The 13,600-nt window shown below is 38.9% G+C and overlaps 1 protein-coding gene across 1 annotated transcript in view; it reads left to right on the top strand.

The window, feature by feature from the left end:
- The window catches only part of KCNH5 (potassium voltage-gated channel subfamily H member 5), a 266,358-nt gene that overhangs the window by 63,838 nt on the left and 188,920 nt on the right, over positions 1-13,600 (top strand). The window contains exon 7 of the mRNA XM_045821933.1: positions 8,563-8,989. Coding sequence (XP_045677889.1) covers positions 8,563-8,989 — 427 coding nt within the window. The remainder of the gene's footprint in view (positions 1-8,562; positions 8,990-13,600) is intronic.

The raw sequence follows: 13,600 nt of genomic DNA, 5'->3' as shown, positions 1-13,600 counted from the left end.
GACTTTCTTGAACAGTTTATTAACACAGGCATGAATAAAGCTCATAACTGAGCCAGGATTCAGATTCTGATGGAGTTGTAATGAAGAGACAGAGATGCTAAGGAATTCAGGGTGCATAGTATTATTGAAATTATGAGGCTACAAAAGGAAGAAAGGGGAGAGTAGAAAGGGTTAGTAGAGGGAGAAAAAGTAGATCTGTTAGTGGACTGGAAGTTCAATGAAGTGTAAATACTATTACATTGGTGAAACTGGACAGTTTAGTTTACCAGAGAAAGAGATATGTTCACATAGCAGGATCATTCAATTCAAGACTTCACAGCTGGTAAAAGTTTTTAGGACACAACAACTTTCAGATTATGGCCGTGGAAATCAGTGTCTGAGGAGAAGTGGAAGACTATTGGAGATGAATTGGTAAAGAAACTGTGAGGCCAGATTGTTGAAAGGGTCATCCACATGGGAAATGAAGTTACCTAGGATTATGGCGAGATTTTAGGTGAGGTTAGACTTGAGAGAGATTTAGGAAATATGTGAAATAATGACTCTGAGGTCTCTGTTCTTGTGGAATATTGACTGGCATGAATCTTACTATACAATTTAGTGGGCATAAACACATAATGTGCTTTCTCCACATTTGTATCAGATAAGATTTTCCTGTGCCTAACAACTCCAAAATGTTGTGGTTAATAACAACCATCATTTCTTTAACTCATGAGTCTGTGGCTCAACTGGACGGTCCTGCTAACTTGGGCTAGGTTTGGCCTATGTTAACCAAGGTTACACAAGCATCTGTGGTAGGCTGCTGCATTGGTTGGTGGCTGTGTGATCTGGGATGGCCCAAATGGATGATGTGGTCTCTCATCATCCAGAAGCCTAGTGGATCTTCATGTGGCAGCTGGGCAGGATCCCAAGACCGTGAATGAAAGTGCTCTGTCACTTGAGGTTTAAGCTTAGAACTGGTACAGTGTCACTTATACCACATCCTTTTGGCCAAAGCAAGTCATAACACTGGCCTATATTCAAGGAGGGGGAAATAGACCTTATCTCCTGATAGAAGAGTTGCAAAGTCACATTGCCGATGGTTGTGGATACAGGAATGGAAATAACCATGGACATTTCTTTCTTTTCCAATCTACTGCAACATTTTGTGTGTGAGAATGCAAGATGTAGGTGAAACACCATGCACCTGGCTATTACAAGCCTGTCTACCTGCACTATCACCCCCACTTAATTGTCATGTATCCTTGGACAAAAAAGTTCTTTGATCATAGCTTTACTGATTATAAAGCAAGAAGGGAAGAAGATAGGAAAGAACATTAGCTGAGTTCATTAGTGATAATCAAATGAGAGAATTGATTTATATTTAAATGGCTTTATCATGGAAAGATACTATTTTTATGCTGATAATATCCTATATCTCTTTAATGTGGGAATCCAGAAAAGTGACTTGAAAAATTAATAACACAGACAGTCTTCTGGTTATTGTTCCTTATGAACTTGTCCAGAAAGGTGGGAGGCTGATGACTGAAAGTTCTCCATTAAACCTGCTGTGTTCTGTTAGGCATTTGATGTGTTTGTTATTTTCTTCTATCAGGAGAAATGCAGGGGCTTGTGTGCTTAGAGCTCAGAGGTGGGGAAAGAGGCAGAAAGCCACCAGAGGGCAGAGGAAGTTGCAGAGGACTAGGAAGTGCGAGGTGAAATGAAGCAGAAAATGAATGAGCAGATAAAACTGGAGGAAAATACAGATTCAAGAAGTTGTTATGAAAAGGTGATAGTGTAGAAGGAGGGCATTTTTTTAGGATGGCCTATAAGTATCCAGTATTACTATATGGGTGAAGTAAAAATTTCCAGCAAGCCAAAATGTCTGCAGTAGATGAGTGGATGAAACAGCTATAGTACATTTACTCAATGGAATACTACTCTGCTGTGAAAAAGAAGAAAATTTTACCCTTTGAGACAGCATGGATGGACCTAGAGAACATTATGCTAAGTGAAATTAGCCAGTTAGAGGAAGAGAAGTACCATATGATTTCACTCATATGTGGAATCTAATGAACAAACTGAACTAACAAGCAAAATAGAAGCAGACTCATAGAGAGCAGGCTGAGAACTCTGGTGGGTGGTGTGGCTAGGGGAGTGAAGAGGTTGAGCAAAAAAGAAAAAAAAGAGAACTCATGGACACAGAAAACAGTGTGGTGATAGCAGGGGTGCAGGTGAGTGGAGCTGGAATAGGATATGGGGGGATAAATTGTAATGTAAAAAAAAAATTCCCAGCAAGGAAAATACAATTAGTGATCCAATATAAAGGTTATGAGGTTGAGTCATAAAATAAGAAAAATCTATTATACTTACAATATTGAATATAATTCCCCCCAAAATCATATGATTTGAAAGAAATTGTAAGTCTGAATTATGTGTTGTCGTGAAATGTTAACCTAACAACACAGCAGCAACTATTGAATTTTCTATAACATTATTTTTGATGTTTAAACACAGCATATTTGAAGAAAATTACACCAATCTTAATGTGGAGATCAAAGAATCTTCACTAAGTGAAGACACCTAGTAATTACTGGCCATATTAAGAAACCGATTATTGCCAGAACCCCCACTCTCCCTTTGTAGTCACCACCCTCCTCTCAATAAAGGGAGCTGCTATCTTGACTTCTAATTCCATAGAGGAGTTCCACCTGTTAAGCTTTTTACAAATGAAATTATACAGTATTTACTTCAGTGTCTGGCCTGTTTTGTTCAACATAATGCTTTTTAGATTCGTTCTTGTTATTGAATATAGTTCTAGTCTGTTCATGCTTATTTTTGGGTAGTGTTCCACTGAGTGAATGTGAGATAACTTATTTCTCTATTATACTAAAGATGGATATTTGGATTATTTCAAGTTTTAACTTATTTCATCACATTTTAAAACCAAGTCATTTTACTTTGAGTTTTTGTTATAATGATTGCATTAAATTCTTTTTGATACAAAACAATGGAGAATAAGATAATTTAAAAAAACTTTCCAAATAATGCTTAGTTATTTGTGTATTATGTGAACATAATACACAAATTTGTGTATTTGTATTCAAACACTGCTACTCAAAATGAAACTTTGGGTTTATCTTTGGGAGCAAAAAGGAGTTAGGTTTGATCAGAGCACTGTGGCTATGCAGAAACATAGTGGGAAATGACCTTGCAGTATAGTTAGAGATGTGACTGAGGACCCTGAAGGCCTGCAGAAAATATGGTGTTTAATCCAGTGTCTGTGATGAGCCCCAGAGGTTATGCTGTGTGCTGTCTTTTAGGGAGATTAATTTTACAGTGATTATTGGGGGTATGGACAGGAAGACTGTATGGCAGTTGTCATGTTGTAAGAATTGTCATGGGGAATGCACCAAGAATCTGGGAAACTAGCTCTGAGTGATGCTTCCATTCTTTCCTAGCTGTGTGGCTTTGGGTGTGCTATTTGACCTGTCTGAGCCTCAGTGTCCTCATATGAACAACAGGGATAAAAATTCTGCTATTGTGAGAATGAACTGAGTTGGTTCATGTAAGAAATTACAGACTATATAGAGTTCTAGGGCCTCCACAGTCTGACCCCTATTGTGCCTGGGTCAGGGTATGAGGGTGCTAGTATTTAATATCCTTTATTCAGTCATATAGAGAATGTCTATGTTGAAGCCAACATTATAGGTACTCATGTGCTTAGTTACATTTAACGTTATGCTCTAGGTACAGTGAGTTCCATAGTGTGATCAGGTAGTGAAGTGGTGAGGAGCAAGGGGCCCGAAGCCAGACTGCTCGTATTCGAATCTTGGCTCCTCCTTTTACTAGCTACATAAACTTAGTCAAATTAAATTCTTATCCTTTCTGAGCTATGTTTTAATGCCACATAGAATAGTTTTGGAAATTAAAATTTTAAACACATACAAAGCTCTTAGAATAGAACCTGGCATGTAGTAATTACTCAGCATTATTATCATCTTTTCTGTATTTTAAGTAGCAATGAAGAATCCTATTTTCTGGTTGGTTTACTGTGTGGAAGTATATGGTACAGGCTTGTTAAAATCTTTGCTGCATCCTTCTGTGATTCTACCCCAGTTTCCTTTTTCCCATCTTTTTTACACACTACAGAATAGGGCATACTTTTAGTTTTTTTTTTTAAAGATTTTATTTATTTTATTTTTTTTTGAGAGAGAGGAAGGGAAGGAGAAAGAGAGGGAGAGAAACATCAATGTGTGGTTGCTTCTTGCATGCCCCCAACTGGGGACCTGGCCTGCAACCCAGGCATGTGCCCTGACTGGGAATCAAACCTGGGACCCTTTGCTTTGCAGTCTCGAGCTCAATCCACTGAGCTATACCAGCTAGGGATAGTTCTTTCTTTCTTTCTTTTTTTTTTTAGCAGTCCTCTTCTGAACATAGTTTACATGTTGCCTATAGCTGTGGTATGGTCAGTGGAGAAATTACAGAGAATTTCTTTTTCATACTTGCTGCCATAACTCTACTCATGCAACTCAAAGTAACATAGACTGTTTTGTTATCTATATTTTACTGTTAGATCACATTGAGTTTATTACTAATTAAAATCCCCCAAATTCATCTCAGCCGCATTTGCTTGTGTTGCAATATTTTTCTCTTTATTCATTAAATGTATTGACAGTTTAACATATTACCATACATCAAACTTTGTAATGGACACTAGATATGTTCTTCAGTGGTTTAGAGTTTCCTGGGATGCCGTGCCTACAGAGAGACTTGTCATAACGGGTTATGGTGATAACTGGTACAATGGAGATGTGCAAATGTGTCTGATAACACAAAGGAAGGACACCCCACTCTCAGGGTCAGAGAGAGAGGATGAGGGAATGTCAGTGAAGATGGTCGGGCTAGGGGAGTGGGAGAAGCCAGAGAAATGTACTGGAGGAGAGAATGTTTGCCATAAACTGTAAGACCTTAGTCACCAAGAGTGTGTGAGGCACAAACCCTTTCAGAAGAGGGAACAGCTTGTAATGTAACGTGAAGCAGAATGGACACTTTAGGGACTATGCATTGCTGAGTGCTGAAAGCACAAGGAGCAGTCATGGGAGAGATGCTGGTTAGGCAGGCAGGTACCAGGTTCTGAACGGCTTTCCATGTCCTAGTAGACAGTTAATACTTAATCCTATAGCATTAAAAAAAATTTAGGTTAGGGAAGGACAGGATTAGATTGACATGATTTTAAAAACCACCAGGTGGTCGCTTTGTATAGGGTGATGCATGAGTTAAAGGGAGTGAGAATAGAGGTAGGGTTACCAATGGTGAGGCTATTCCTTGTCCTACAAAGAAGGAAAAACAGGAAGTCCTGACTAAGGCATGGCCTTGGAAATGGGAAAGAAGGGACCTTTTTGAGAGATTTAAAAAGTAGATGTGTACTGGGCACTTGGGCACTTGGAATAGTAAGATCCTCAGGACTTGGTCAGCAGCTCTGTATGTGGTGGGGAAGGGAGGAGCTGAGGCTCAGTCTCAGGTTGGAGGGACTGGGTAGATCATGCTGTCGTTCACAAGAGCGGGAGACAGAGAATTGACTCAGGAGCAGAGAAGGATTCCCCTTGGGACTTACCCACAGGACATAGAAAGGGAATGCATAGAAGACATTTGGCTTGGGTCAGGAACATATTGGAGAGTTTTGTGCTAAGAAGTGGACCTGTGAATCATCCTCCCATAGAAGTCAGCTGAAACAACTGACTAAATCAACCAGGAAAGGGCTCAGGGAATCCTGAAGAGAATCCTCACACATAATGGAGGCATGGAAAAGGGCTGCCCTAGAAAATGATTTTGAAAGAAATGTCAGTTGGGGAGTTGGCTAAAACCAAGGATAAAGTGGTAGCATGGAACCTGTCAGAGAGTTTACAAAATATTTTGTGATATTAAAGTGGTATTGGACATGGCTGTAGAATATGTGCTTTTTTCTGAAGTGGAGTCCAGAGCAGGTGCCCCTCAGGGTGAACTGCCTCCTTTAGGATAATCCTGCCTGCATCGGAAATGAGGAGAGTGTCCGTTTCTCACTCACTGAGGCCTCGTTCCAGTAGACCCTCATTCTTCACATTCCAGTTGAGAGTTGGGACTATTTTTTAGTTTGAATGGATAAAGATTCTCCTGTTTTTCTTTCTCTTTCTTTTATAGATGACGATTCAGGTAGAAATGACTTTTCTTTGTAGAGTTTAAACAGGTATATCATAGTTCCTTTAAAATTTTTTGTTAACCAAAGAACAGCATCTATAGCCACACTGTTTGTATTTTAACCCTGAGTTTTTCATGCACATTGTGAATTTTCTTTTTCTTTTTTTATTGTTGTTCAGATACAGTTGTTTACCACTCCCCCCACCCCACCCATCCCCACCTCCCATCCTCAATCCTACCCCCCTTTGGCTTTGTCTATGGGTCCTTTATACATGTTCCTTGAGAATCCTTCCCCTTTATTCCCCATTACCCCCCTGCCCCCTCCCCTCTGGTTACAGTCTGTTTGTTCGTTATTTCAATGTCCCTGGTTCTATTTTGCTAGCTTATTTGTTGTGTTGATTAGGTTCCACTTACAGGTGAGATCATATGGTATTTGTCTTTCACTGCCTAGCTTAATGCTCTCCAGTTCCATCCATGCTGTCTCGAAGGGTAGGAGCTCCTTCTTTCTTTCTGTTGCATAGTATTCCTTTGTGGAAATGTACCACAGTTTTTTGATCCAGACCGTGGGTTTCTTTAGAGCAGAAGCAAAGAATATTTATTTTAATGTCCCCAGGACCCAACTCAGAATCTTGGCTTATAGAGGTTCTCAACAAATGCTTAGTTTTTTCCTATTTGTTTAAACTTTATTTTTATTGTTTACAAGATTCCAGATGTCCTCATTCCTCACCCTCCCTTTGCCCACATCCATCCAGTCCTCACCCCCAATTCCCTCAGGCCATCACCACACTGTTGTCTGTGTCTGTGGGTTATGCCTGTGTGTTCTTTGGCTAATCCCTTCACTTTCTTTCATCCATTCTCCCCTCCCCACTGACAGCTGTTAGTCTGCTCCATGTATGCGTTCCTCTGTGTCTATCCTGTTCATGGGTATATTTTGTTCATTAGAGTTCAAATATAAGTGAGATGGTTACATAGTTTCATTTTCTAGGGCTTTCATGTTCCTTTGAATCTTCTTACCTCTCAACATCTCATGTCATTGAATTGTGCTAATTCATCTTTGAATTTTATTAAGGCTACTCTTTTGATCTACCTAAAATTCAGCATCCTTTTTTCTTCCCAAGTGTTCAAGTGAAATGAGAATTTATTTTAAGGCTTCATTTATGGCACAACATTTGTGACTGGGAACTGAAACAGAGCCAGGCTTAAGGACATCAAGGTTGGAACGAAAAACTGTCAGGATGCTTCTACTCTTTCACTTCCATAAGGTCTCCTATTTCTACTTCTCTTTGCTTTTTTCACTCTCTTTCAAGTTTTTATTTTGAAAAATTTCAATTTTATGGAAAATAGTATAACCAAATGTATTTTTAACCTTTTTACCTTAACTGTGAAGAATTTTATGATGCTATAACTTAGAGTCTCATTAATGTCATCCTGGTCCACCACACTAACCAGTTTCTCTGTGTTGGTTAGAATTGAGCTCAGAGTAAGTTAGGTTCGATTCCTGTGTCCCTTCTGGGAGACAGAATTAGCACTAAGGATGTCATGAGACCTGGAGGTGATGAGAGGCTTCCTTAGTCACTGCTTTCTCTTCCCTCCTTGTATCAGGGATGCATTTATCCTGTCTTCCCAGGTGGCTTATTACATGCTTCCAAAAAGTAGCTATGGGACCTTCATTGACTGGAGAAAGCCTATGCTCTATTTCCATCTGTATAATGCTGCTTTTGGAATTTTAAGCTTCTCAACAAAATGTGATTTAGTTTGCTGCTCTTCCCTTTTTGATATTCTTTTCTGTGACTGTTGCTAGAGGATGATCGGCTTTGGTAGGTTGTGTACCCATTCAAAGTTTGTCTCTTCATTTTCTCAAAGTTTGTGCTTATCTTGACTGCGACAGCCAGTATGGCAGCCAAACAATGGTATTTGCTGGTTCTTCCCATACACACAGAAATGTTTTCTGTTTGCTTGCCTGTAAGATTGGGATTCCTTCTTCAGACATTTTCTGTTTGTAGCTATTATAAATTAAGAAAAAATATTTAGAGAAAAAGTTTTATAGGAGAAGAAATAGAAGGCCTGAACCCATCACCCTATTTCTATTATACATTTCATAAGCAGTTCTCTCCTTTATTTTTTCTCTGTGCTATTTATACTGCACTTACGAAAATAAATTGGGCCTTTCTTAGCTAATGAAATGCTTTGTGTAAGAACTCACAAATAGCTTATTTCTGAGAGGGAAGGAATCTGCATTCAAAAAATGTTTTTTTCATAATTTCAGCTTTTTGACTTTGTTGACAAAGTCAGAACTGTATTATGATTATGTTGTTAGTATATAGGTGGGTGATGATCAAGTTCATGAAGGTGAGCCATTGTACCGTTTTCCTTTCTGACACTGTGTGCCATTTCTTTTCTTTTATTCAGGGAATCAGCAGTCTCTTCAGTTCTTTAAAAGTGGTGCGTCTCTTGCGACTGGGCCGTGTTGCTAGGAAATTGGACCATTACCTAGAGTATGGAGCAGCGGTCCTTGTGCTCCTGGTGTGTGTGTTTGGACTAGTTGCCCACTGGCTGGCCTGCATATGGTACAGCATTGGGGACTACGAGGTCATCAATGAAGTCACGAACAACATCCAAAAAGGCAGTTGGCTCTACCAGCTGGCCTCGAGCATTGGGACTCCGTATCGATACAACACCAGTACGGGGATATGGGAAGGAGGACCCAGCAAGGATTCATTGTACGTGTCCTCTCTCTACTTTACCATGACAAGCCTTACAACCATAGGATTTGGAAACATAGCTCCTACCACTGATGTGGAGAAGATGTTTTCGGTGGCCATGATGATGGTTGGCTGTAAGTATCTTGCTTTTAAATTTTTTATTTACTTTTATTTTTACAAGTGATTGTTGTTGGCAGTTTTCCATGCTCCAATCTCTGGCCGGATTAAAATGAATACTACTTAGTTTTCAAAAGGTGTTTAATCCATATAATTTTCGTTGGTTTTTATTTTATTCAACTTTAGAAAGTGAAAAATGCAAAATAATATATTTTATTTTTTGGAATATGTTAACACACTTAAAATAGTGTGGATAGACTGATACAAGCATCCAAATGGAAACTGTGATTCAATTCCATTCACAATGTTGTACCTGGCAGAGCTCTTTCCCAGGGAGACCAGCATCTAGACGGGCAGCATCTGGCACATTCCATAGGTTTTGTTGGCAATGCATTCAATTCCAGAAAGGCAGACAGGATCTGTTGTGAGACACATAGATTAGACAATATTTTACAAAATAAAAGAATTATTGAATTAAAGTTGATTTCAGGATATGCTTTTATGCAGGTTTTACAATTAAGACCAATAAAAAAAGGTTTATAAATCTAATTTCCATTACAAACACTCTAAGTTGGATAGATGCCTGTTTGAGATAATGTAAGGATTAGTAAATATAAACCTATTCAGCAATGATAAGAGTTTCTAGGATTTAGCATGGGTACCTGGGTACTAAATGCCTTGAGGGAATTCTTAGGAGTAGAATGCTCTCTAACGGAGCTAAAGGCCATGAGTTCCACACTCAGAGAGACTGGGTGTTGTAAGAAGGCCAAAACACTAAGGAAATATATGCCAAAGAAGTTGTTGTAAAATAAGATCTTAGGGAGTAGTCACCACTATTCAGACCTTCAAGTTGACTTAGATGATTTATCTAAACCTAGTTTTGATACCTAAAATAACCTTAATATTATTGTATTGGAATTTTGATTAGTGTTATTAGACACTGTTAAGCCTTTGGATCACAGTCATTGGTTTTGGTCTAAGCCATCCTTTTTAAGTTTTCATGTTGCAGAGGTTTACATTTTGACACTGATGGGAAGGATGTTAGAATCCAGGAGTGCCAGCTGGCCAATGAAGGGTCAATGTCTTGGGTGTAAGCAAAGTAGTTTTCAGAGTTCAGAATGTCTGAGAGCTACTGGAGCACCTATGTTAATAGTTGTTTAGTTTCTGCCCCTCTACCTCCTTTGTACGGGTATGGAAACAAGAACTCACAGGTTCTATTTACTGGTTAAAGTTAACAGTTAGAGGGAGAGAGAGGATTCCAAGTGTTGTTTGCTCCAGAGGCTTTTAGGAGCAAAAATTACATCAGGAGACACTGTTGCCTACATACCACAATGGTAAGATGTATTGGGAAAAAGGTCTTTTATAAATTCAGAAGACAATGTTTTTTAAGATGTATTTATTGCTTTACTACTTTTAATATTTATGTAATGCATTTTGCCTTAGAGCATAGTTACATTTTTAAAAATGTATTTCAAGTAATTATAAATTCACTGGAACTTGCAAAGATAGTGCAGAGAGGGCTTTTGTGTTCTTCACATTGTTGTCTCTAATAGTTACGTTTTATCACACTCCAGTACAAGACCTACACTAACTTTGGTACAATGGGTATACTTTGTTGGTGTTCTATCACATGGGTGGATTCCTGTAACTACCACTGAAATCAAGGTACAGGATAGTTCCATTCCCACAAAGATTGTTGTTGTAAAATAAGATCTTAGTGATCCCTTATGTTACCGGATCTACAGTCACACCTAATCATTGCCCCCCGCCCAAGCACCCTAACCCCTGCCAACTATTGATCTGCTCTTCATTTCTATAATTTTTTGATTTTGGGAATGTTATATAAATGGAATCATACAAAATGTGCCCTTTTGAAATTGGCTTTTCCCACTCAGTATAATCCCCTTGAGATCTAAGTAATTGAGTACATCAACAATATGTTCCTTTTTATTTCTGAGTGGTGTTTCATGGTTCGGATCTGTTTGCCATTGTCTGACCATTCATCTATTGAGGGGCATTTTGGTTGTTTCTAGTTTTGGGCTAATACAAATAAAGCTGTCCTGAACATTCACGTAGGTTATCTGTTTGGACATGAGTTCTCAGTTGTCTGGGGTAAATACCCCAGCATGTGGTTGCTGAGACATATGCTAAGTAAGTGTATATTGAGTGTTTCTTTTAGGAAGTTAGCCAACTATCTTGCAGAGTGGATATACCAGCATAGCTACATTTTTCACAAGGGAGTAATAGGAAAACAAAATGTATTGTATGTAGAGTTGAAGGGCACCATTATTCATTTTGTTTTTCAAGCCCCAAACCTGGAACTCATCCTAGATGTTTTCCTCATGTGTTTTTTCTGTTTGTAACATGCTCTGTTGGCTTTGCCCTCTTCCTGCTTCATAACTTAATACCCAAAACCAAGTCACCACCAACACTGGCCTGGACGTTTGCCATAATTTCCTACATGTTCCTTCTGTTTTTACTCTTGTCCCACAATCTCTACTCAAAGTGTCCCTTTTAAAGTAAGTGACAAACTATAGAAATGATCCCTGAAAGTATAGTCTAAAATAATTTAAAGTAAAAGAATACTTCCAAGAAAAAAAAGTGAGATCACACCTTTCTTTTGCCCAAAGCCCTTCAATGTTTTCCAGTGCACATAAAATAAAATTCAGATTCCCTTTCCCTTTTATCAAAGCCTTAATGGTCTGAAACTTGCCTGCCTTACCCTCTTCACTTTCTACCGTTTCCACCCTTGCTTATTCTTCTTCATCCATTTGAGCCATTGTGCGGGCACTCTACACATCAAGCTGAGTCCTGTCTCAGGGTCTTTGTTTTTGTCTACCCCATTGCTTATAACACCCCTCCTCTGTGTTGTGTCCTGAATTCACACAGACTCACACTCAAATTTCCTCTTCAGAAATTCCTCACAGTGCTACCCTACTATTAAAAAAGCCACCCCAGTGCCAACTACTCTTGTTCTCTGCCCTTGAAACTTTTTTCTTCTTCCTTGTACCTACTAAGACCTGAAACCATGTTGACTCTGTATTTCTTTTCCATCAGTATGTAAGCTCTGTGAGAGTAGGGCTTCTGCTTGCCTTTATTTTGCTTTTGTAGATCCAATTTAATAATTTTCAACACCATGCTTAATCTAAATTTGTTGTATAAATGAATGAAGTTGCAGATGTCCATGATGGTCATAGCGAAGTTCTCCTGTTCTTAGACCCACTCCAGTTAGGTTTCTGATGAAGATACGTGGCAGAAAAATTCAGTCTTTGAATTCCGGCCCCAATTCCTTTGTGAAAGCCCTAGTGAGCTCATCTGTGTTGTCTGCCTTTGGGAGTGTAGTGGCCTCTTTAGCTGGATTGCTGCAACCCTAAGCCTCTCCCTAGGCCTGGTGATAAGTTTTAAGAGGCTAGTCAGTAGAAGCACCAACAACTCTTTCATCACTTTTTACCATCTGCCTCCTGAATCTACCTACACTGAAAATTTTCACATAGATTCAGCTGAGTTTTCAAAATTTCATTTGATTCATAATTGATCTTATTCCCTCTCAACTTCATATTGTGCATAAACCTTTCTTTCTTCTCTTTTCCTTTCCTTTAGTTTTGTCTTGATTTCATGATGAAGCCCTGGTCCAAAAGTTGGTCCTTTTCCTTTTGTGAGTTTTTGCTACTTTCTTTCAACATCTCAGAAATTGTCTTTTATTTATAAACCAATTTCTTTGGCCTATTGATTTACATTTTCTTTTTATGTCTCTGAATAAACTTCAGTCTCTATAGCCAGAGTGTTCCTAGGAGATGCCTTTTAATTGCCTTCTTGGATATGGGTCATTAGTAATTTCATGACATGTTTTTTCAACAACCTAAGAAGATAGTAGAAAACTCTTAGGACTCATGAAGTGCTACAGTGACTTCCCACAATTCTGAAATTTATTTGACACACATGTATAAAATATCAGACAAAGGTGGCTGTTACAGATGTTTTTGATCTTAGTGTAATTTCTTCCCTACAATAACACTAAGGAAAACAAACCAACCCCCAGTGTTTCCATAACCAGTGTGTGTGTCAGCAGCCATAGACATAGCCAGGGATTTAGTAGTAGTGGTAGTGGTGTGTGTTTGTGTGTTTGTGAGAAAGAGAGAGAGAGAGAGAGAGAGAGAGAGAGGGAGAGAGAGAGATGAGGAAGGAAGTAAAGTGAAGAAGGAGACAAGAGAGAAAGGGTGATGATTTCAGTTGTGCTAAGGTTCTAGTCAATCCATGCTGGTTGTTTGAGAAGCACCCTTGTAACCTTATAATGTAGTGACTGAGAGAAATGTTTTATCAAAAGATTGTTGGAGATACAATATTCTGTTTAAAAACATAATCACTACGTATAAATGATAGCCTCTTTTTCTGAAGAAGGACATCTAAAGTTTTTATGCCTTCCAGCAAGAAGGTTTCCGTGGCAGCACTTACAGTTCCTAGGTCCTTTCTGACAAATCTTCAAGTAGAATTTATGACTGTGGGCTCCCTTCAATTCTGCTCACCTTGTGTTTCCTTTTGATCCCTCCTGTGTCAGCAGGATCCCAGGATATTCCCTTTACCTGTCACCTAGAAATTTCATAGACCAAACCTTTCACGCTTACATTTGC

Source organism: Phyllostomus hastatus, unplaced genomic scaffold (genome assembly GCF_019186645.2).
Source record: "Phyllostomus hastatus isolate PE091 unplaced genomic scaffold, TTU_PhHast_1.1 phas_scaffold_501, whole genome shotgun sequence".
In the NCBI taxonomy this organism is placed as follows: Eukaryota; Metazoa; Chordata; class Mammalia; order Chiroptera; family Phyllostomidae; genus Phyllostomus; species Phyllostomus hastatus.
The sequence above is the reverse complement of the archived record's forward strand: the minus strand, read 5'-3'. Positions and strand labels throughout refer to the sequence as shown.